This window comes from Balaenoptera physalus (assembly GCF_965194825.1).
Source record: "Balaenoptera physalus genome assembly, chromosome: 19".
NCBI classification, from domain to species: Eukaryota; Metazoa; Chordata; class Mammalia; order Artiodactyla; family Balaenopteridae; genus Balaenoptera; species Balaenoptera physalus.
Genome location: NC_138900.1, coordinates 61,023,515 through 61,048,293, shown reverse-complemented (window position 1 = coordinate 61,048,293; position 24,779 = coordinate 61,023,515). Strand labels below are relative to the sequence as shown.

Here is a 24,779-nt window from a genome sequence, read left to right as displayed (position 1 = left end):
GATTTCAGACTTCCAGCCTCCGGAACTGTGAGAGGATACATTTCTGTTGTCTTAAGCCACCTAAGATACATTTCTGTTGTATTCCTTTGTTATGGGAGCCCTAGGAATGAATACAGACACAAAGATGACAGGGCACAGTCCTGCTGTAAGGAAGCTTAGAATCTAGTGCTAAGTGCTGAGCTGGGAGAGCCCAAGACCCAAGGGCATCAGAGGAGGGCTCCTCCGTGAGTTCCTGCAGGCTCCTGGCCTCCTGCAGGGGGTCCCTTTCTTGAGTCAGGAACTGAGGCTGGTTGTAGACTTACTGATACCTTCTCCAGGGTTTCCAGGGTCTGGGGGTTGATTTTCCTGATGTAATTGGTCTCCGTGGTTGCATAGAAGTCTTCTCCACACTTCATGATGTTGATCAGACAGTTGTCTGTGAAATCAGGGATGGTGTGGGACAGGTAGGAGAAAGCTCTGGGGAGGAAGCAAGTCAATGGGGTCAATGGCTGTGTCCACCCAGCTGGAAAGTTCTACTCGAGATGGTTTTAGTTTTCCCACCACTTAAAACACTCTGCTTCAACTAAGGGAGAAAAAGTACTGGGTCCCAATGGGTCCCTTGAGGAATCCTGAGGACTCAGAGATCAAGTTACCCAAAAATACCACCACATTCAATCAGCTAAGGAGGGAGTCAGCTGGGACAACAAGGCTGCCCGCTGAGCCCTCCTGGGCCCCCCAAATCCAAAAGTCTCCTGCACCAGAGCCATCAAGAGCTGGTGGGTTGTTCTGAAGTGTTTTAAGAAGTTCTACAGAAATCATAGTCATACCCATAATGGCCCCCAAAAGACTAGCAAAACAGCTAATCTCTGCTTTGGGCAGGAATGTGAGCCCACCCTGGTTACCCAGCTTTGTCCAGGATATTAGATTTTTGAAAAAGAAAAGCAAACTAATTATGAGTTAAGAACTGATCATTTGATTAGAAGGCAAACTCAAAGCAGGAAGTCCTGACCCCGTGTACTGGTTAGTGCTCCCCCTACTGGCAAACAGTGTAACAGCAAGGAGGCCCCACAGGCTGCGGTTTTAAATTCATTCCCTCCCCCTCCCCCAGGCTCCTCCCCCAGCAGGGAATGGGAGTTCCCTGCGTGCTGTGTGCCGGACTCAGCACTGGACACTAGGACTGGAGAGATGATGTCAGTTCTGGAAAAGCAGAAGCCAGCTTCCCTCTCTGGGCCAGTCTACCCCTAAGACATTTCACAACCCTCTATGTCTAAAGAGTGTCAGAAAGGAGGTACTGATGGCTGGCCTGATTCCCTGGCCAACAATTTAAGTGTTGCACATGTATGTAATACATTCATATGCATCACAACCCAGATGATTTTAACTGTATACAACTGAAAATTTCCCCCATCCTTCCTCTCATCAGTTCCCCACCTCCCTCACGCATCCTTCCAGAAAACAAATCTAGATTTCCCCCTGCCTTCTTACACAAATTATAGCATATCATATGCTCTTTCTACACTTTGCTTTTTTTTTTTTTTCCACTTAACAGTATATCTTGGAAATCTTTCATTTGAAACATAGAGAGCATCCTCATTCCTTTATTTATACCTGCCTGGTATTTTCCTGTAGTGTTACTGTGATTTATTTAACCACTCCTCTGTTGATGATCATTTGAGTTATTTTCAGTTCCTCATCATAACAAATAATTCAGCCATGAATAACCTTGTACATTTGTCATTTCAGACACAAGCAAGTACCCCTCTGGACTGAAGGGAATGTGCATTTGTAATTTTGATAGATAATTCCAAAGTGCTCCCCCACCAGCTATGTGGGAGAATACCTAACAATCTGTCAGGTGCTCTTTGCCTCTCTTGCTATCAGTGATCAAAAACTGCGCAGCATATATGGTCAAAGGCCATCACGGGAAATTTTCCACCCAACCTAAAGACAACCGTCAGGAGCAAACGCTGCTTGTTTTGACTGTAAAGGACATTGGAAAGCAGGACTAGATTCAAAATGGACAGTTACTTGGAAAATATGTTTTTGCAGGGGTCCGGATAGGCCATTGTTCCAAATTCTGACACCACAATCCTGTTCGCTTCAATATTGGCATTGTAGGTATCACTTCTCAGGTATTTGCTCCTGTAATAGACTTCACCTGAAAGAGAAGCAGCAGAATCATCCCAGACTGACACCTTTACAGGGCTTTGAAGTTGATTTCAGCCATTCCAGGGATTTGATGGGCAGTGGGTGGGGAGGGAGTTCACTGGGACAGTCCCTTTAATGTGTGTGCTAGATACAACAAGCATTTGGAGGGAACTCTCACACACATTTCGGCAAGGTTGGGACTCACAACAGTATGTCCAGGCAAGTATTCCTGTTCCCAGCTCCATCTTCGTATGAGGGAACTGAGGCTCAGAAATGTTCCATCCCCTCGCCCAGCATCACCCAGAGAGGTGCCGACCCAGGCCATCAACCACCCCTTCCACCATATTTGTATCCTTCCAGGTAAGGTCCAGATTTGGAGGATTGGTCCAGAAGGTCCGTACTTAGGCTAGGTTTCTCCAGGGCCCAGTTCAGTTCTGGGAGCCCTACACTGACAATTTAGCCCCTGGAGTAACATTTCGTATCTATTTGCAACCAGGGAGCACGCTTACCCCCAATTCTGCACACAGCAGAGGGTCAGTACATGTGTTGGTGACACTGCAGAGAATCTGACTCACTCCAGAAAAGCAAGGACTCTTGACCAGCCCACCAAGACCAACCTGAAAATATACCAGATGGTTCTAGACTTATATTAATTTCCTATGGCTGCTGTTACAAATGATCATAAATGTAGTGGCTTAAAACAACACAAATTTGTTATCTTACTGTTTTGGAAGACATCGTCTGAAATGGGTTTTACAAGGCAAAAATCAAAGTGTCAGCAGGGCTAGTTCCTCCTGGAGGCTCTAAGGGAGAATCTAGAAGCTGCCTTTATTCCTTGGCTTGTGTCTGCATCACTCTGACCTCTGATTCTGCTGTCACATCTTTTCTGACTCTGACCTTCCTGCCTTCTTCTTTCCTTTATGACTACACCGAGCCTACCCTGATAATCCAGGACAACCTCCACATCTCAGGGTCCTTAACTTAATCACATCTGCAAGACCCTTTTACCATGTAGAATAGCATATAATATTTTCACAGTTTCCTTCTGGAGAGAGAAGGGGGAGGGAAGAGGAGAGAGGGGAGAGGAGAGAGGGGAGAGGGAAGAAGGGAGAGAGATATGGAGGGAGATAGATACATATACTCTTCATAAGTGGGTGTGGGTGAGTCAGGAGAGGCTTCACAGAGGAGGTAGCACTTGAAAAAGCCCTTGAAAGACGAGCAGAATTGAACTGCAACAGATCCGGGAGGTGGGGCTAGGAGAGAGGGTCAGGTGTTCCCATGGACTCTCCCCAGAAAGTCTGTAAGCAAAGACCTGGGGGTGGGGTGCACAGCCCACTTCCTGGAAGGGCTAAGTCAGTGTGGGCTGGAGCACCGGGCACTTGGGGGCAGCAGGAATGAGATGAGGCTGGGGGGTCAGGTGGGGACCTTACTAAGTCTTCAGGGCTGTGAATACTGAGGCCTTTGACCTTCATTTGGTGGATAATTTGAAACCTCTAGGGTTTTTGTTTCATTTTATTTTGCCATTGGTTAGCAAATGACATTATGTTGACTTTTCCCCTCTAGAGAACACATTCCTTGCTGTAGTATAACCTATGCTTCCAGGGTTGGTACAATTATAATATGCAAAAAAGTAGGGCCCAGGACATACTGACAGTTGGTTCCCATAAAAAAGAGGTTCATCAGAGAAACGCCCATCATGTATCCACTGTTACAATGATGGGCTTCAAGGAGAGACTGAATCCCAAGAAATTCTTGCCCAGGGCATTTTTATATTTTCAGGACAGGAAATGAAACTAAGAGCTAACATTTATTGAGCATGTGTGTGCTAATCACTGTGAGGGCACTTTATGTGTATTATCTGGTTTAATCCTCTGAACATAAGAAGTGTGTAGAAGACTCTAAGAAATGTATTCTTTAGGGGAAAAAAAATCAACTTAATGTCATTTACTAATTAACAGCCAAATAAAACAAAATTTAAACAATGCTTGAAGGTTTCAAATTTCTTACAAAATGAAGTGCAAAGGACTTGGGCACTCATGACCCTGCAGGCCCATTTCCCAGCTAATAAATTGAGGCACAGAGAGGTTAAGTACCTTGCCTTAAGCCACACAGCTAGCGAGTGGTAAACTGGACTCAAAAGCTGGCAACTGGAAGATCCTGACACAGCGACCATGTCAATTGACCATTCTATCTGATCCTTGTTATTAAAAATATACCTATAGAAATATGCTATCATAACTGTATGGTGTGGTGAAGTTTCACAAACTAAACCTACCCATATAAACTACTTCTTGATCAAGAAACAGAATGTGAGCAGCCTTTGGGAAGGCCGCTCATATCTCATCCTGTACTAGCCTCCCCGATCCCAACCCTGCAGGGGAACCACTATCTTGACTTCTAACAGTCTTGGTTAGTTTTGCCCTCAGGATTGCGTTTTCACCTCTGTTTCCAAAGGATGTGAGTGTACGTTTCAGCAGTGATGACTCCAACCTGTGCATTTAAGTGGCAACAACAACAATAATGGTAACACTCGTCATGATAAAATTAGAAGAGACCATGAAAGACCTTCTGGTGCTTTCTCCAGTCTTCAGGAGGTAAACTGTGTGTCAGATAATCATCTGTCCTCTTTGCAAGCATCTTTTCAGGGGTGGCTACTGTACATTAGTATCTCTGAGATATTTGGTGGGGGGAGCTTTGTTTCTGGGGCAGCGGAAAGGAACATGGAGGAATGGTTAGGAGCACGGGCTCTGGGGCTAACTGGGCCCGGGGTTCATGCATTTGATCACTATTTGTTAAACACCTGGATGGGCCAGGATGTGAGTATGTAATGGTGAGTGGGACAGGCAAGATCTCCACCCCAAGTAGGTTCAAGTCTCCACGTGGATATGAATCCTTGCTCCATCATCTACCGGCCATGCACTTGACCCTGTGTCAGAGGCAAGCCTCAGTCCCCTCTGCTGTGACATGAGAATCCTGATACCTTCCTCACAGAGCTGCTATAACATTTAAGGCCTGTAAAGCACTTAGCACATAGTAGGTGCTCAATAAAAAGCTACATATGCTAGTCAGATATAGTAGGTAGCTGGGGCAAGGCTTTGGCTCTGGGCAAGTCCCCATCCAAGCCACGTGACCTTGGGTGAGTCCCTTTGTCACTGAACCTCAGTTTCTTCAACTGGAAGCTGGGGATCATACAGTCCTCCCCAACTAGGGTTGGCAGTTTTAAATGAGATGGGACAATAGAAGAAGTTTGGCTCCCTGGCGTTCAGCATGCACATGATAAGTGATGGCTGCAGTTCTGAATTCTCCAAAATCCTGGAGGCAGGAAGACTCACCTGGGGGCTGGTGAGGCCACACCTACTGGTCTTCATGCTACACAGGACCAGCTTTAAGGCCACTCTGGTCTCGCCTTGAGCCAGCCTGCCCTTCGCGGTCACTCTCTCTGAGGGCTACCACCCATAGGTACTGGCTAATGTGCTTTGCCTAAAATGCTGAATTCTGTTCATATGAAACATAAACACCCAGCCCAGGCTGGTTGTCGACAGGCAGCCCATATCCTACAAACAACTAGCCCCGGAGCAGGGAGCGCTCAGAGGGCCGTGGGGAAATGTGTCTCTGGAATTGCTCAAGGCTGACACTTACTATGAGGTTCAGATTAAAGAAGGAGGCACAGAGTGTTCTCTAGCACCCTGCTCTCGGGAGCCCAATTAACCACATTCCTTCTAAAGGGACACAAGTAAACAGATGCGTTCCCGCCTGGGATCTTCCAGAACTGGGTCAAGTGTGATTATTTGGTGGGGTGGGAGATATACACAAATTTTTTTTTTTTTTTTTAAACTTTAAAGCAAACTTTCCAAAAGACTACCTTGGAGCTACAACAGTTGAAAAAGTCAGCTTTGGAGAGGCTTTGTGCCTCTAAATCTCTGTGACTCTGCTGTTGGTGGGAATGTAAATTGGTATAACCATTATGGAGAACAGTATGGAAGTTCCTTAAAAAACTAAAAATAGAGCTACCATATGATCCAGCAATCCCACTCCTGGGCATATATCTGGAGAAAACCATAATTCAAAAAGATACATGCACCCCAATCTTCATTGCAGCACTGTTCACAATAGCCAAGACATGGAAGCCACCTAAATGTCCATTGACAGAGGAATGGATAAAGATGCGGTATATATATATACAATGGAATATTACTCAGCCATAAAAAAGAACGAAATAATGCCATGTGCAGCCACACGGATGGACCTGGAGACTGTAATACTGAGCGAAGTAAGTCAGACAGAGAAAGAGAAATATTGTATAATATCACTTATATGTGTAATCTAAAAAGATGATACAAATGAACTTATTTACAAAACAGAAATAGAGTCACAGATATTAAAAAAACAAACTTATGGTTACCAGGGGGGAAAGTGGGGGAGGGATAAATTGGAAGATTGGGATTGACATGTACACACTACTATATATAAAGCAGATAACTAATAAGGACCTACTGTACAGCACAGGGAACTCTACTCAATACTCTGTAATGACCTATATGGGAAAATAATCTAAAAAAGAGTGGACATACGTATATGTATAACTGATACACTATGCTGTACAGCAGAAACTAACACAACACTGTAAATCAACTATACTCCAATTAAAAAAAAAATCTCTGTGACTCTGCCTCTTGGAATTCACACGTTCAAATCCTCACGGGACACCGACTTTGCCTCTTATTGGAAAAGGATCAAATCTGCTGCTAAGAGGGACCTGGGTTGACTCATCTCCATGCCTGCTTTATAAAAATTTTCAATTTTGAAAGAATTTTAGACTTACAGAAAAGAGTGCTCCTGTATACCCTTCACCCGGCTTCCCCATCTCCACTCTGCCTTTTTTATTCAAATCTTTTTTAGTTTTTTAAAGCATTATCTTCTAGTGACTTCTGCTGAAGGCTATGAGTCATTTTCCTGTCTTTTGCTTTCTTACTTTCTTACTCCAGTCCTTTCTTCCTGGTTTGGCACTAATTTCCATTCTCCATGCTAGCTGTGCACTAGAACCACCTGGTACTTTTAAAAAATCATGGAGGCCCAAGCCCCAAACCACCAGTGTGCTCGGGGTCATTTGGGAAACATGTTGGAAACACAGATGCTCTATCCCTGCCCTTCAAGCCCTGGGTGGGGTCTCAGGATTCACAACCTAAATGAGCATCCTGGGGGATTCTGATGCAGGAAGCCCACAAACCACCTTTTGAGAAATACTGGCTTTGTGTTACCTGCAAATCAGAGAACGCTGATTGCCCTGTGCATTGTCCTCTTAAATTGTGTATGGTAGTACTTAACACTTTTGGTTTATATTTCCACTGTTAGATACTGCGGAGCCATTGAGAGTTCAAGAGGAGAGGAGAGATGACGCCAGGCTGTGCTACACCAACACTGGCAATCTGGCAGCCTTGGGAGGATTGGGCTGGAGAGTTGCGGAGAGATGGTAGCTGGGGAATGGAGTGGGGGATGGGGGCAGAATTGCATAATGCTTAGGATTTAGGATTCTGGATTTAAAGAGCATTGAGTTTATAACTGACTACCACTACTTCTTTGCTGTGTGCATTTGGGTAAGTTCTTTGGCTACTCTGGGCCTTAGACGCCCATCTGTAAAATCGAGATAGTAACAGTGGTCCCTTCCCCAGGAGCTGCAGTGAGGGCTGAGTTGTGGATGGCCATGAACCACTTAGGCCAATGGTCAGCAAGCACTCCCTGTAGCAAGTATTGAAGAGATGGACTGGGGAAGTATTGCCTCCTTCTACCAAAACATCTTCACCTTGTTTGTGTCATTTCAGCTCCACAGAGTTCCTAAGCACCCCTGTGGGCCAGACCCTGTGCTAAGTGATGAAGATACAACAGTCTGAACAGGGACCCTGCACTCTGGGGCCTCCACCCTAGGCTGGAGAATGGCACACTGATCATTGCAAAGCAGAGTGGGGCACACACCCTTGACACACGCCCAGGTTCAAGAGCAGGACAGGCAGGGGAGGGCGAGTAATTGGCTAGAGTCTCCATTCCTCCCACGTTCTAGCCAATTCCAGATTATGAACAGAACTGCCTTTCATGCTGCTTTATTGTATATATTTAAAATTTTCTGCGTATTATGATGTTTTCACACCTTAAAAAACCTTTCTGGCTGGGGCAAGACTGTGGTCTCTCTGGACCAGACAATTCTTAGAGGTAGGAAAGGATCCAGTATGTCTTTGATATGCAAGCTAACCAATCCTCCATCTGGTCCATACACCCCCGGAGACAATATCCCTCTGCCTTAACCAGCCCAGGACCAGGTACCAGGCAACTAGGGACCATCCCTACAGCCCAAAGCTCACTGAATTGTTCAACTAGCCAGTCCTAGGCTGTTCACTCTGCCCTTTCCTGCCTTGCCCTCAGAAACCCCAATAAAGGCCTCGGTCTCAGAGTTCACCCCGCTCCTGTCTTCTGCCTCCCGTCCACCCTGGTGTCTTTCCCATGTGCCCTGCGCCACTCGCCTCCTGTCTCCAGCACCTGTGGGTAGAATAACCTTTGTTTTCCTGAGTCTCTCTGTGTCTCCTCTTGTGGTTGCACCTGACTGACCATCTCAGAAAAGAACAGAAAACAGCTACTTACCTCCGACAGTAAACTTTTAGTTTGAAAAACTACTAGAAGCTTTTAGAAAGTCTAAATAGTATGGGATAACTTTGGTCACTGGCCCGTTTAGCCCACTCAAGGATTTTGGTGGACAACAGCCATACTGCTGCAAGACGGCTAGGGCTCGGCCATCCCCTGCTGGTTCCCTTGTCCCTGGATTCTCTACTGAAGGATACCATTTAAGCACCTGCCATTTCTCAGAGGTATGTGTGCATATGTGTGTGTGTGTGTGTGTGTGTGAGTGTGTGTGTGTGTGTGTGTGTGTGTGTGTTGGGCTGAGGACAGGAGAGAAGGCTGCAAACGAACTCCAGACAAGTTCAGATCCCAGCCCTACGTCAGTGACTTTGGATCAGTCACCTAACCTCCCTAAAGTTTCAGTGTCACATGTGCAAGGAGACAAGAGTACCTCCCACACACATGAATGTGAGCTCGGAAATGGACCATGAAGGACCTGGCAGCAGGTGAGGCAGGGCCTCAGAGAAGGGAAGCCACTGTTACTTTACCTCTCAGGCACCTCATCCAGAACAGCATTTCTGTCCCCAAGAATCACTGGGAACTTCTGTTTAGGAAAAGAGGGGACTATTAAGGCTCAAGGCTGTCGGGAAATATGGAACTACCCACCCTGTAGCTGAGTCACAGTAAAAACTGTGAGTTTTTGCAAACTCAGAGCTCATGGCGTTCACGGTGTCTGTTCATGAAATGCTAGAGCAAGTCACTGGCAGAGTCCGCACTCAAAAAATAATTGCCGACTAGCTTGAAAGAGATGACAGTTATGTGAAAATAATAGCTAACGCTTATGGAGCACATATGATGAGCCGGGCATTACACAAAGCCCCTCACACATATTAATTTATTTAAATTCCACATCAATTCTACAGGACATGCTACTAATAGCCCCATTTTACAGATGGGGAGACTGAGACACAGATAGGGTCAGTAACTTTGGCCAAGTCACACAGCTTAGGTATGTGTTAGTTAGGATGGTGGAGCTGGGATTCAAACCCAGCAACAGTGATGGTGGTTTTTATTTCACTTTATTTTTTTATAAATTTATTTACTTATTTTTGGCCGTGTTGGGTCTTCATTGCTGCGCGCGGGCTTTCTTTAGTTGCGGCTAGTGGGGGCTACTCTTCGTCTCAGTGCGCGGGCATCTCATTGCGGCGGCTTCTCTTGTTGTGGAGCATGGGCTCTAGGCGTGCTCCACGGCATGAGGGATCTTCCCAGACCAGGGCTCAAACCCATGTCCCCTGCATTGGCAGGCAGATTCTTAACCATTGAGCCACCAGGGAAGTCCTATGATGGTGGTTTTTAATCAACTGAGCATCTACCAGGCATCATATCCTTGCTGGACACCTAGTACTTTTGATCATCACAACAGCTTTCCAGGGAGGATGATCAAGCTCCTTTCACTGATGAGGAAACTGAGGCCCAGGGAGGTGGAGTGGCTGCAGCTTGCCCAAGCTGGAACACAGGGGTCAGAGAAAACTCTCACCACACTGAACCCTACCACATGGCCCTGAGCCTGCTGAAGCCTCCCAGAACCCATTCCAGACCTTTTAAGAACCCGGCTTGTACTTTGTGACATAAATCAGCTCTATGACCAATACCAGAGAGTAGGCAATCCACCTCCTGAGTCAGTCATCTGAACTTGGAATTTCACCTTTGTTGCGGCACTTCCTACCTTCCGCTCTGTGTTCAGTGTCCTCTCAGGGACATGACTGACCTGGCTCTCCCGGCCTGGTGAGCAATATGCTCACTTTGTTCTTTTCAGCTCTACACTCCTCCTATTTTAATTTGATGTGTGTCTGATTCCAAAGCCTGTAAATTTCCACCTGTCCCTGCTCACCTTACTGAGAATGCATATTATTTTTCCGGTTGAACTCGCTGAAAAACAACCCTGGCCACCTTTCCAGGGAGGTTTGTGCTTGTGGTAGGCTGAATAATGGCTTCCCAAGATGTCCACATCCCAATCCCTGGAACCTTTGAATATGTTACTTTACAGGGCAGTAGAGACTTTATAGACGTGATTGGGTTAAGGATCTTGAAGTGGGTGATTATCCTGGATTATCTGGGTGAGCCTAGAGTAATTACAAAAGCTTTTATAAGAGGGAGACAGGGGACTTCCCTGGTGGTCCAGTGGGTAAGACTCCGCGCATGCGTGCCACAACTAAGAGTTTGCATGCTGCAACTAAGAGTCCACATGCCGCAACTAAGAAGTCCACGTGCTGCAACGAAGATCCTGCATGCCACAACTAAGACCCTGAGCAGCCTAAATAAATAAATATTAAAAAAAAAAAGCAAGAGAGAGACAGAGTCAGACTCAGAGAAGGGGATGTGATGATAGAAGCAGAGAGACAGAGAGAGAAAGAAAGAGACCACAAGATGCTATGCTGCTGGCTTTGAAGATGAAGATGGGGCCACAAGCCAACGGATGCAAGTGACTTCTAGAAGCTAGAAAAAGCAAGGAAACGGATTCTCTCCCTGGAGCCTCCAGAAGGAATACAGCCCTGCCGACACCTTGATTTTAGCCCAGGGAAATACGTTTTAGACTTCCGACTTCCAGAACTGTAAGAGAATTAAATGCGTGTTGCTTTAAGCTACTCCATTGGTGGTCATTTGTTACGGCAGCCATGGCCAACCACACGGTGCTCTTACCGTCTCCGATTGTGAAGCTGTGGAGCAAGGCCAGGCCGTCGAACCAGTGGTTGTATCTGGTCTCGCCCACTGTGTGCATCCCAGGCCCATTGCGGAGCAGGGTCCCCTGCAGCCATGCTGGAATCCTGCCTGGCGAGAGAAAGAACATTTAGTTTCCAGTTCTGCACCTAAACCAAAAAGCTAAAAGAAGTGGCCATATAGCCCCTGCACCACTTGCTGTATCCGTGCATTTCCAGAAAGAATATGCCTGGCATTGTGCTAGCACTGAGGATACCAAGATGAATAGGCATCATCCCTGTCTCCAAGTTGCTCCCCATCCATCAAGAGACGAAAACAAAGGAAAACACTCAAAATACACTGTGCTAAAGGCAAGGCAACAGACTCAGCAAGGGTGCTGCGGGGAACAGAACTCCACCCTGATATTGGGTGAGAGCAGGAGGGTGAGGAATGTTTCCTGAGGAGGTGACCCGGTTGAGTTTTGAGGGAGAGTAGGTGTTTGCCTTGCAAAGGCCTGAGGAGAGAACATTCTAGAGCTGTGCTGTCCAATGTGGTAGCCACCACCCCCGAGTGGCAACTGGGCACTGGAAACGTGGCTAGTCCCAACTGAGATGTGCAATAAATGTGAAACACACACCACATTGCAAAGACTTAGTATGAAAAAGAAATGTAAAACATCTCATTAGCAATTTAAAAATATTAATTACATGTTGGTCTGATAACATTCTGGATATGTGGTATTAAATAAAATATACTATTACAATTTATTTCATCTGTTTCTTTGTATTTTGTTGAATGTGGCTATTAGAAAATTTTAAATTACACATGAGCAGGCGTTATATTGCCATTGGACAGCATTGCAGGTGCTGTTGGGGTCCCGCCCACGTCCCCTTGGCGTTCACCTCTCCCTGAAGGCTGCTTTCTGCAAATGCCTACAGCTCTCCACCTGAGGGCTTTGTTCTCACTGTGGAGCAGCTCTGCCCACACGTGGACGAGCTGGAAGCTCACTGGAGAGTTAATGACCCTGAAAGCTGCTCTCACCCAAAGATGGATGGGGTACTATGGGTCAAAGGCCACCACTTCCTTGCCCTCGGCTGACACAATGCGAGGCATATTTTATGCTTTGTCCAGAGGATTCGGCTCCAATGACTCCTGGTGGTCAATGGCTTGACAATGCCTTCTTCATTGGCTTCCCTCCCAGTGTTCCTTAGGAAGCACATCCCAAATAAACGACTTACACCTGAATTCTTATCTCTGGAGAAACCTGAACCCAGAGATCAAAGACCAATTCAAAGATCAGGAGATGTGCAAGCTGTTTAGCAAGAGCTGGCCTGTGACTTTCAAGCGAGGATGTCATAAATATTGCGGCTGGAGAGTTAAGTAGGGCCAAGCGACCAAGGTCAATAAGACCGCACCAAGCTTTGATTTGGTGCTCAGAAGAATGGGACACCTTTGATGGTCATAACAGGGAAAATAGGATCAGATTGTTTTTTTGCAATTTTAAAAATTGAGATAAAATTCACATAACATCCACCATTTCAAAGTGTTCAGTTCAGGATTATTTTTTTTTTTTGGTGAATATTTACAATGTTGTGCAACTATCACCACTAACTCCAGAACATTTCCATCACCCCAAAAAGAAGCCCTGTTCCCATTAGCAGTCAATCCCCATCCCCTGCTCAGCCCCTAGCAACCGCTAATCCACGGTCTGTCTCTAAGGATCTGCCTCTTCTCATACGAATGGAATGTGATCAAATTTGGGGGTTTCGAAAGTTATTTCTGGCTGTGGTGTGGAGTGTGGACGGGAGGAGGAGCCAGAGGGAGGTGGGAAGGCCAAAGGGAGGAGCAGGGTAGCAGCAGTGGGGATGGAGAGAAACCAATGGAACAAAGGGACTTAGAGTTTGACTAAATGTATGGGGAAGGGGAAGGGAACGCTCAAAAAATGCAGCCGAGTCTCTTGCCTTGGGTGGGATTATTCACAGAGACCCAGGACACAGGAGAAGGAGCAGGTTGAGGCACAACAGGGAGAGATGAATCTGAGCATATATTAAAGCCCTAGACATAATAAGAAGACCATTTATTGAGCACTATGTGTTTTAATAGATTAAATCATTTAGTCATTGTGGCAATCTCATGTGGTAGGCACATGTTGACTTTATTAGACATGAGAGGAAACTGAGTCAGAAAATGCTTAAGTAACTCGCCAAGGAAGCCTCAGAGCCAAGAATGCACAGCTGGACGTGAAGCCAGAGCCTTGGCCTGGCCCCCCGCGGCAGACGTGTCCACACAGGCACAATGTTTAGTGAGCTGTCTGCCGACAGACGCTGACCAGCTGATTAGACGTGACCCGGGGCTGGAGGCCTGCACTAAGCTGGAGCCCATCCTCTGCTGGCCGCCGGGACTCAGGCAAGTTGCTGCTTCTCCCTGGCCCTCGGCTTCACACCTGCCCAGTGGGGAGGCCTGATTTACAGCAGTGGTCCCCCGCTTGGAATCACCCAGAGGGCTGTAAAAACACAGGTTTCTGGGCGCCACCCCCGGAGTATCTGATTCAGAGGGTCTGAAGTGAGTCCGGGAATCTGTGATTCTAACAAGCGCCCAGGGTATGCTGATGCGGCAGGTCTGGGGTCCATCCTCTGAGAACAGCTGATCTAGGTCTAGAGGTTCATTCAGCTTCTCAGGTCCTAGGATTCTTGTTTTCTAAAATTTCCAAGCATTTCCATGCAGTCACTAAACATGAGCTGTAAAGGGGTATAATGGCAAAATGTCCGTGGTACCCCAGAGCATAAAAGGATAGGCGTCAAGGATCCCTTTTTTAAAAATAAAAAGTTAACAGTAAGTGTACATTTGTTTTTTGAAAAAGTATTTATATATAAAATCTATTAATAGATCTTTGTACTCTATATTTACATATCTTTTAAAAACTTAAATAGGCTCAAATATTAATAGTGCTTAAGAGATGGAAATACAGCAGATTTTTATTTCCCTGTGTTCTCATTTGCACTTCCAAGTTTTATACGTAATATAGACACACATATAGATTGCACATTACCTCTGTAATCAGAAAAAATATACATAAAAGCTATTTTTTTTTCTTTCAAAAGCCATCCAAGGCAATTCCTCAGCTGAGAAGCTCCAATCTGACTTGCCTCACAAAGGGCACTGTTGTCCTGTCCTTGTGAAAACTATCCATCTATCCAAAACGATGGTGTGGCTGAGCCGACGACCTCCCTGTTCTCAGCACCACTCCTGGGACGGGAGAGTTCAGATCCACTCACTGCCCTGCAGAGTCTAAACAAAACGGTCCCACGAAAGTGGCCACGCAGAAGAGGTAGAGAAAACCCATGAAACGTAGATTCCTGAGGAGGCTCCCACCCTGGGCTCTGCAGGTACTCGCATCCTGAAACCGCACCTTCTAGGAAATCACATCGGGCTCCGCGATGCCCCCCAGCGCGCATGTGCAGCAGTGGGCGCTCCCACGCGATTCTCTTATTACTTTGAAATTAACTTAGGACGCGCACATCTTTACAAATATATCATGCACTGAGGGATAGAGCACAATTTGCAGAAGAATCCCATTGTCTGTACGCCAATTGCAGCAGTCCCGGGACTTTTCCCCTGGAAATAGTGAGAACGACTCCCTCTCCTTGAAAACTGTTACAATGTATAAAAGCACACCTGGTTTTTCACAGAGAATGTATCTAGATAATGGATCATCTTCCCTCTATATACCGCTTTCCAGATTTTCCAAAAATAATTTATAATAAGCATTACTTTTATAAGCAGAAAAAAAGTGTACATCTAAACATATAAGCACCCATCGTTTATAGAAAACGCTCACCTGTCACTCTGGCCCTCAAAGGCTCCAGTTGTTCCTTCTTATTTCTGCCAAATATTATATCCATCGTGCAGGGCGATGAGCAAGAGCGGTATTAACAGTGAACAGACGCTCCTCTGTGTTCAAGGCGACTGCTCCTGGCCCCTCCTTGTCTTCCCCTCCTGCTCGCCTGCAGCTTCCTTCACATCTCCTTCCCTTCTGATGCCACTCGTTTCTCCCTTTGCTTTCCGCTCTCCTAGGGCCTGGGATCTCTTCGTGCACACGGCGGCGGGAAGCTGCGCTGGCGTTATTTATGTTTGGTCAAAGGTCAATTCCCCAGCCATGTGTCCCAGCTAATCTTTAATTCACTGATTGTGTCCTCAACTCTCCCTTTCCACTTCCACTTTTGGTTGAACCAAGAAAAGCGAGTTTCTTGCTGTGTTTAAGCTGAAGGGATCCGGGGGGGTGAGGGGGGGGAGGGATAAATTGGAAGATTGGGATTGACGCATACACACTACTATATATAAAATAGATAACTAATAAGGACCTACTGTATAGCACAGGGAACTCTACTCAGTACTCTGTCATGGCCTATATGGGAAAAGAATCTAAAAAAGAGTGGATATAAGTGTATGTATAACTGATTCACTTTGCTGTACACCTGAAACTAACACAACACGGTAAATCAACTATGCTCCAATAAAAATTTAAAAAAACAACAACAGGTGGGATCATTTAGCAGTGCATTCTGCTTAGGACACCTGGATTAGGGGAGCCCAGAGGGCATCAATCACGTGAATCCCTACTGCACAGCATGGGAACTCAGTTTGCCAGAGAGGGAAAGTTTTGTTTTGTTTTGTTTTGTTTTGTTTTGTTTTGTTGTGAATGAAGGTCCCTGAGCTTCCTCACCACCCTCCCCACTGCCCAGAAAGAAAAAAATCATATGTAAAGAGCAACTTAATTATACTTCATTTTCTGGAGAAGTAAACATAAAATGTTTCATGTACCCATTTAAACAATAAATACAGGGAACCAAAAACTCTACTCAGGAACTACAAGGAATAGTAAAAAACAAACTTCAGCTCCAGCTTTCTGGCCCATCAAGAGGGAGAAACTATGCCTGTATTTGATTTTAAGGTTCCCCCATATTCGTGAATCTCTAGGTGATGCCATTGCCTAAAATCCATATTCAACTTGCTATGAATGTTGGGTGATGAGTTACTGGCCTCACCTTTGCTCATGTTGCTTCAAGAAAGAACCAGCTGTTCCCTCTCTGGGTGGAGTGAGAAAAGCTGGCCTTTATGCAGCCAGTTGGGTCTAGTAGTATCAGGGCTGGGCCCAGACTTCCAGGATCGCAGAGCTCAGTCCTGAGAGCAGCGTGGCCTGGCTTTGCTCCACCCTGGCTGCACATTCCAATCACCTGGTGGGAGCTTTAGCAATGCCCGTGCTGGGCCCCACTCCAGACCCGCCCATTCAGAGTCTCTGAAGGTGCAGCCCAGCCCTCAGTAGTCTTAAAACTTCTCCAGAATATTCTACTTTGCGCAGCAGTCCCTGGTTAAGAAGCCCTGGTCCAGGGGAAGATGCTACATGTTTATGTTAATACCAGATTCACGTTCCTCCCTTTTCTGTGTCTGGGGTATGTTACTTACCCTCTTTGAGCCTTCCTTATCTGTAAAACGGAGGTGTAACAATATTAAAATCTCAAGGTTATTCAAAGTCAAGGGTCTAGCAAAAGCCCTCGTTCCCGAACAGTTAATATTGGCCTTTCTTCCCTGCTGTCTCCGAAGGCACTTCCCTTTGATCCACATTTTCCATTCAGTCCCACAATAGCTTGCCAGTTTATTCTGCCGTCTGGTGTAAACATGTGTAACCATGTCAGGGTTATTTATTCCTAGGTTGTGAACGCTGAGTCCTTGTGAGGATTAAAGGAGAATGTCTGGCATACATTGAGTGCTTGGGAAAAAATTACATTACCAAGGGCGGCATCTCTGGTGCAGAAGAAAAGAGCTCAGGGCTTATGGGGATCAGAAGGCCTGGGCTGGAATCTCAGCCCCTATGATCTAAAACTGTGATTTGTCACATGACTCCTCTGAACCTCACTTTATTCTGCAAAACAGGTTGGCGATGCCCCGTCACAGGGTTTGTTGAGAGGATTAGACTGAAGTTACGTAAGTGAAAACATGACCGTATTCTCCTTTCTTGTCCATTTTGTGTATTCAGAAGAGAAATGGTCCCCATCCATCAAGAATATTCTCTGAGTCAAGTAGTTGGTGAAGCCCTCTGCATGTACTGGCTTGCTCTGGCCTTATATGATTCTATGAGATGGGTGTTCTTAGCAGTGTTTTGGGGATGAGAAAACTCAGGGAAGATAACCAGGTTGCCTTAGATCACACGGCTGCTAAGAGATCGAATTAGGAAGCAAAGCCAGGAAGCCTGACTTCGAAATATATACTCTGACAATTCCACACAGCTCCAGCGCATGAGGGATGTTTGCTAGGTTTCTACTGAATGAAGTAAAGGGTGGAGGACCAAGAGGGCCAGTCTTGGGTTGATATGATTGCCTTGTTATAGAATACTGAGCAAGCTCTCTTCATTCAGGTCCCAACTGCTCCCCAGGGGCAATGTTATGGTGAAACAAAGGACTTTTTCACGATGGTGATAATAACTTGATCGTAACAATAGAGATCTATATATTTTCTAGGGCTGCCATAACGAAGTAGCACAGAAAGTAATTTTCCCAGTTCCAGAGGCTGCGAAGCCCATAATCCAGGTGTCGGCAGGGTTGGTTTCTTCTGCGACGTCTCCTTAACTTGTAGACAGTCTTCTCACTGCGTCCTTACACGGTCCTCCCTCTGGATATGTACATCCCTGGTGTCTCTGTGTGTCCACTTTTCCTCTTATTAGGATACCAGTCAGTTTGGATGAGGGCCCACCCTAATGGCCTCATTTTAACTTAATCACCCCTTTAAACGCCCCACCTCCAATACTGTCACATTCTCAGGTACGGGGGTTGGGACTTCAGCATATGAATTTGGGGGCGAACACAGTTCAGCCCATAACAATATCACGAAGGCACAATGAGTTAATGCAAGATGCTTTGGCTGAAAGTAACAGAATATCTGCTGACACACCAAAGATGTGCATTTATCTCAGACATCAAGTCACCTAGGGCTCCTGGCGGGCTCAGGAGCTCATCTGGGTCATCTCACCAGGCTCCCACCTCCCACACTGTCATCCTCAGCGGGTTGGCTTCTCATTCTTGGTCTTGTTCAGTTTTGCTTATGAATGATTGCCTTCCCTCCAGGACTCATGTCCTTGCACAATAACTACAAAAGTAAGGAGATAAGATGGGGACGAAGCAGGCATTTTCTTTTTCCAGCTTTCTCTCTTTTTGTGCTAGAGACAGCTCTTTCCCATAATCCCCTGAGCAGATTTTTCTCTTAGTTTCATTGGCTGAACTGTGTCACGTGACCCCCCCCCACAGGCCAATCCCTGGCAAGGAGGAACAGGAGTGCCCTGATTTCCTTAAACCCATCATGAGTCACCCCTGGGGAGCACGTTGCTACCTGAATCACATCAGGATATCATTAGCAAGGAAAAAGGAGGGAATGGCTTGGGATAGGCAACCTACAGTGTCGTCTGCAGGCAGTACAGCGTTCATGCATCCTCACATTCATTCACGCAACATATATTTCCTCAGCACCTACTATGTGCTGGAAATACAGCTGTGAGCAAAACAGGAAAACAATTCTGTGCCTTCTCAGAAATTACACCAACTACATGCCAAATTCTGAGGATATAGTAGTGATTAATGAGAGTTAGTCCCTGCCTTCTTGGGCTCTCACGATGTTCTTTCTGTTTTGGGGGTGAGTCTGCATATCCCAAAAAACATGCATTTCCCAAGGCAGTTAGAGGCAGTGCAGGGGTTCATAGGACTGCCTTCATGTCAAACCTCCATCCTCTCTCTTTATAAACAAAAATAAACAAGCAGCAGCTGTTCTTTCCCAGGAAGCTCTGGCATCGCTCTGGAACCATGAAAGCCTGACCCCTGCTTTCCATGTCTTTGCTAATATGGGAAGAGTGGGACAAGGGACTTGTCGCCAGTAGGAGCTGTCTCCTGGCCTGTCCTCTGGCCTCTGATAAACACCATTCACTGGATGCTTGACACGTGCCAAGTAGCATGCTAAGTGTCTTATTAGCTGTCTTTTAGTTCATCTCTGTGAGGGAGCATTAGCAATCTTATTTTTACAGCCTCAGAGACGTGGAGGAATTTGATCAAAGTCAACAGCTAGTCAGCGCATGTTCTCCCCCACTAGCCAGTAATGCTGCCCACATTTTGAAGCTGATAGTTGAGAACAGAGGAGATATGGGAGCTAAAGTAGGTGTTCCACAATTTCTAAAATGCATGTGCTGCCTTAAAATGGGATGAAAACTGGCCAGTGCATGAGAAAACAGGGCAATGGTAATGTGAAGGGAAGTAGCTCTTCATACACAAGAGTTTTGGTCATTTTTTGCTGTGTAACACACCACTCTTAAGACTTAGTGTCTTCAACATACAGATGGCCAAAAAGCACATGGAAAGCTGTTTAACAGCACTAATTATTAGAGAAATGCAAATCAAAACTACAATGAGGGCTTCCCTGGTGGTGCAGTGGTTGAGAATCTGCCTGCTAATGCAGGGGACACGGGTTCGAGCCCTGGTCTGGGAAGATCCCACATGCCGCCGGGCAACTAGGCCCGTGAGCCACAACTACTGAGCCTGCGAGTCTGGAGCCTGTGCTCCGCAACAAGAGAGGCCATGATAGTGAGAGGCCCGTGCACCGCGATGAAGAGTGGCCCCCACTTGCCGCAACTAGAGGAAACCCTCGCACAGAAACGAAGACCCAACACAGCCAAATAAATAAATAAATAAATAAATAATTAAAGGTGCTAATAATTAAAAAAAAAAAAAAAAACTACAATGAGGTATCACCTCACACCGGTCAGAATGGCCGTCATTGAAAAGTCTACAAACAATAAATGCTGGACGGGGTGTGGAGAAAGGGGAACCCTCCTACACTGTTGGTGGGAATGTAATTTGGTACAGCCACTATGGAGAACAGTATGGAGGTTCCTTAAAAAACTAAAAATAGAGCTACCATATGATCCTGCAATCCCACTCCTGGGCATATATCTGGAGAAAACCATAATTCAAAAAGATGCATGCACCCCAATGTTCATAGCAGCACTATTTACAGAAGCCATGATTTGGAAGCAACCTAAATATCCATCAACAGAGGAATGGATAAAGAAGATGTGATACACATATACAATGGAATATTACTCAGCCATAAAAAAGAATGAAATAATGCCATTTGCAGCAACATGGATGGACCCAGAGATTATCACACTAAGTGAAGTAAGTCAGACAAGACAAATATCATACACTATCACTTATATGTGGAATCTAAAAAAAATGATACAAATGAACTTATTTACAAAACAGAAGTAGACTCACAGACTTAGAAAACAAAGTTATGGTTACCAAAGGGGAAAGATGGGAGGGAGGGATAAATTAGGGGTTTGGGATTAACATATATACACTACTATATATAAAACAGATAATCAACAAGGACCTACTGTATAGCACAGGAAACTCTACTCAATATTCTGTAACAACCTATATGGGAAAAGAATCTGAAAAAGAATGGATATATGTATATGTATAACCGAACCAGTTTGCTGTACACCTGAAGCTAGCACAACATTGTGAAACAACGATACCCCAATACAAAATAAAAATTAAATTAAAAAAAACACTGTTAAACAAACAAACAAAAAGACTTCCTGGCTTCAAACAACAAGCATTTGATCACGTCTGTGGGTTCTGCGGGCTCAGCTCTGTGGGTTGACAGTGCTCTGTGGGCCAGTTCTTCTGCTTTCACAGTGTGGGGTTCCTGGCGTGGCTGTGAGTCAGCTGGCAGTTGACTGGGACACTAGGAGGGCAGGGCTTGGGCCTCTGTCCCTCTCCATGTGGTTTCAGGGCCTTCCTTGACCCTCTCCCTGAGATCTCTCTAACAGGATAGCCAGACTTCTTCCATGGCAGCAAAAGCCCCCAGAAGTGAGTGTTTCAAGACAGAGGAAGCAGAAGCTGCCAGTCTCCTTTAAGGCTGAACCTAGGACTGGCATAGTTTCATTTCCCCTGACTGGTTAGCATGAATCACGGGGCAAGGAGGGGCCACACCAGGGTGTGAATATGGGCCTGGGCTGGGTGGTCCCTTGGGGCCACCTTTGGAGACTCGCAACCTCAACAGACCCATTTCCATTAGAGCCTCAGCTCTTCCACCTGCTAGCTGAGTGCTGAGCTTTTGGCTTAAATCTCAGAACCTCAGTCTCCTGATCTCTAAAATAGGAATTATAATATCTGCCTCACAGGTGTCTGCAAAGTTTAAATTAAACATTGTAAACTCTAATCATGTATGTCATGGTGCTTAGAATATGGTAGGAGCTCATAGCATGTTCCTTTCCTATCGTTTCTTGGAAAAGAGAGAAAATTTGGAAAGGTCAGCCGGTATGATAAGCAGAAATATTAATTTTTTGGAGCAGCTACAATGTACACAACTCTGGTCTGTCCCTGGAAGGAAAGTAGACCCTCATGACCCAGTACAGGATTTTAAGTTTCTTCTCATTTGGCTGTGAAGACACGTACACAGTAAGTAATAGCTAGTTCCCTATTATACCTGCTCTAGAAGAGGCACAGATAAGAAGTATCATGGGAGCTCTGAGGAGGGAAATCTTGCTCAGGCTGGGGAGGGTTAAGAAAGAAGGCTTCCTGGAGGACGAGGTGCACAGCCGAGCCCTTGAGGGTGGGAAGCAGTTGGATGGGCAAAGAGGAGGCAGGTGGGAGGGCCAGAGTGGACAATGGCGTGGAGCTGGACGATTCTAGCAGGCGGACAGGGAGGAAGCAGAGCCGGCGCCACCAGGGACTTAGTGACAGATAATGACAATTGTAGGTGCCATTTATTGAGAGGTCCCTACGTACTGGGCTTTCTTCTAAGCCTTTTGTACACGTGATCATGTACTCCTCACAATCACCCTAAGTACAGGTGTTTAGCCCCATTTTACAGACAAGGAGAGTGAGGCACAGAGGAGCTAAGTAACTTGCCCAACACCACAGAGCTAGGCTTCGAACCCAGGCAGCCTAGCTCCAGAGCTGTACTTGCAACCACTGTTCATTTCCACTGCCTCCGGGATGGAGGTAGTGGAAATAAACAGTGCACAATCCAATCCCTGTTTAGGGATTGGACTGTGCAGGATTGTAAGAATTTGGGCTTTACGCTGTAGGCAATGGTGTCCTAAGTCAAGGGGCCAGGTCCAGGAAGGCATTTCTGCGGGAATTTTGCTGTGTTGTCCAACACAGTAGCTGCTAGTAGCATGTGGCTATTTAAACTTAAATATAAATTAATTGCAATGAAACTAAATTCCTTATCCACACTAGCCACATTTCAAGGGCTCTGTAGACACATGTGGCCGGTGGCTGCCATCTTGGCCAGTGCAAATCCTCATGGAAAGTTCTATTGACAGTGCTGAGTTAGCAGGAGAGCTGCCAAGATTTGTATGTGGCTCAGGTGGACAGAAGCAGTTATGACTGCACAACAAGCCAGTTTAGAGAGTACAATTGTCAGAGAAGCCCATGGTTGTCAATAGTAAAAATGTGAATAGCCCACACATTCATTCATTCATTCATTCAGCTGTTCCACAAATACGGAGGGCCACCCGTCCGGGGTGGGGTTGCAGTGGCACAGAAGAGGTGACAAAGAGGCATGAGTGAGAAATCCTCCAGGGCAGAGAGAGGGGTTTTCCAGAAGGCCTCCTGAAAGGGGCAACGCCGAGCCAAGAGCTGAAGGATGGCTGGGAGCTGGCCACGTGGAGAAGCTGGGAAGAGCGGTCCAAAAGGGCAACAGCTTGTGCGGACACTCAGTGGCATCACACAGCGTGGCCACACCACCTCATTCCAGATTTTTGAAGGGGTGGGTGTGCAGGAGAGGGGAGCAGGGGCCAGGGGAAATGGCAGGCAGGAGAGAGGGGGGGTGGCGGAAGAGGAAAATTGTTCAGACTTCAGGCACTGGAGGCTGGGTTGCTGCGAGGGAGGCAGGAAGAAGGCTGGGGTTCGAGGAGGTGTTAACTGGCAAGGCCCTTCTCTGAGTTGGGTTGAGTATCCCCTGGGCTTCCTCCCAAGTCACACACGTTTGCACAAGTTGGCTATGTTGCTTCCAGCAGTGATCCAGAGACTGTGGAAGAGGACTCCCTTCCAGAGGGTGGAAGGCATGGTACAGAACCACACACAGTCTGCCCTCTGGAGGATCTGAGAGGCTCTCAGGGTGAGCAGGAAGGCTTGGTCTCCTCCCTTGGGGAGGGAGAAGGATGGGGGTTCCCAGATGTGTGCCCCTGCTCTGTAGTTTGGGTATCTTCTTATCGTGACACAGACCCAGCAGGTACTATTACTATTCCCTCTTTATGGAGGAAGCAATTGAAGCTTTTGAGGTGGTACCCCTGGACCAGAAATCACACAACACGTGGCAGGGGTGGGAGATTGAACGTGGAATCCTCTTACCTTGTAATCTGGGGAAGGATGCAGGAAGAGGAGGCTACCCTTCCCCAAGGCCACTTTTTCCATGGAATGTGCTACATCCATAAAGCAGTCTCGAGATGAAGAAGTAAAGCTGAATTCAAAAGGAAAAGTTTTTGGTGCTATAAAAACAACGGCCTTATTTTGCAATTCTGTATCTTCTACTAATGAAGTTATAGCCTAAAGTGAGTTAATATTTCCCTTTTGGAGATAATGTTATCATATCTAAATTACTTTGCGGTTTTCCCATTAAGTTAGCTTTTAAATGGTGCCTCTAATTAGCCAGTGTGATAAGCTGAGCAGGATAATGTGGAAATCTCGGATAGCAGGGTTCAAGGTAACAGGCAAAGTGCCAGCAAAGGTGGCAGCTGCCTCCCCGAGGGACAAGCATTGGTGGTGAGCTCCAGAACACAGGATGTAGGGAGTGGTGGGAGAGCCTCCCCAAGACTCCCGGAGTGAACACTTCACCACTAAACAAAGACCATAAATTATGCCATTAACATTTAAGAGGATTCGTAATTTCCTCAAAGTTCTACTAAACAGCAGAGACTGGTGTCATATAGGGTATTTCAGACAGAAAAATGGAGAATCATAGCTCCTGACCTCAATGAGCTCAGAGCCTAACAAGGGAGAAAGGAATGCAAATAATAATAATCATCATGCAGAGGTGCTGTGTATTATCATTTATATAATACTAATTTGCCACACTTGGGAGAATTGACAAGACTGAAATACAGCCGACATCACTGGTAGAAAAAGAAGGGCCTTCTAACGCCTGAGCTGGAATGGTTCAATTTTCCACCATGTACTTCAGGGCCCAGTCAGTGAGGCTGGACAAAAATTCAATTTAAATAATAACCACTGAGTTATAGTCTGGACGATGTCTGACATTTCTACCCCCTAAATAATCTTTCACACTGCACCTCT

General features: G+C 46.1%; 1 protein-coding gene across 2 annotated transcripts in view; it reads right to left on the bottom strand.

The window, feature by feature from the left end:
* Positions 1–23,934, bottom strand: part of BCO1 (beta-carotene oxygenase 1) — a 50,310-nt gene extending 26,376 nt beyond the window's left edge. Inside the window, exons 1-4 of one of the 2 annotated variants that reach the window (XM_082439064.1) lie at positions 23,838–23,934; positions 11,434–11,562; positions 2,008–2,137; positions 309–456 (exon numbers count right to left, since the gene is read on the bottom strand). In XM_082439064.1, coding sequence (XP_082295190.1) covers positions 309–456; positions 2,008–2,137; positions 11,434–11,512 — 357 coding nt within the window. In that variant the 5' untranslated portion in view covers positions 11,513–11,562; positions 23,838–23,934. The other variant, XM_082439063.1, reaches the window with a different exon arrangement.
* Positions 23,935–24,779: the final 845 nt, after the last annotated feature.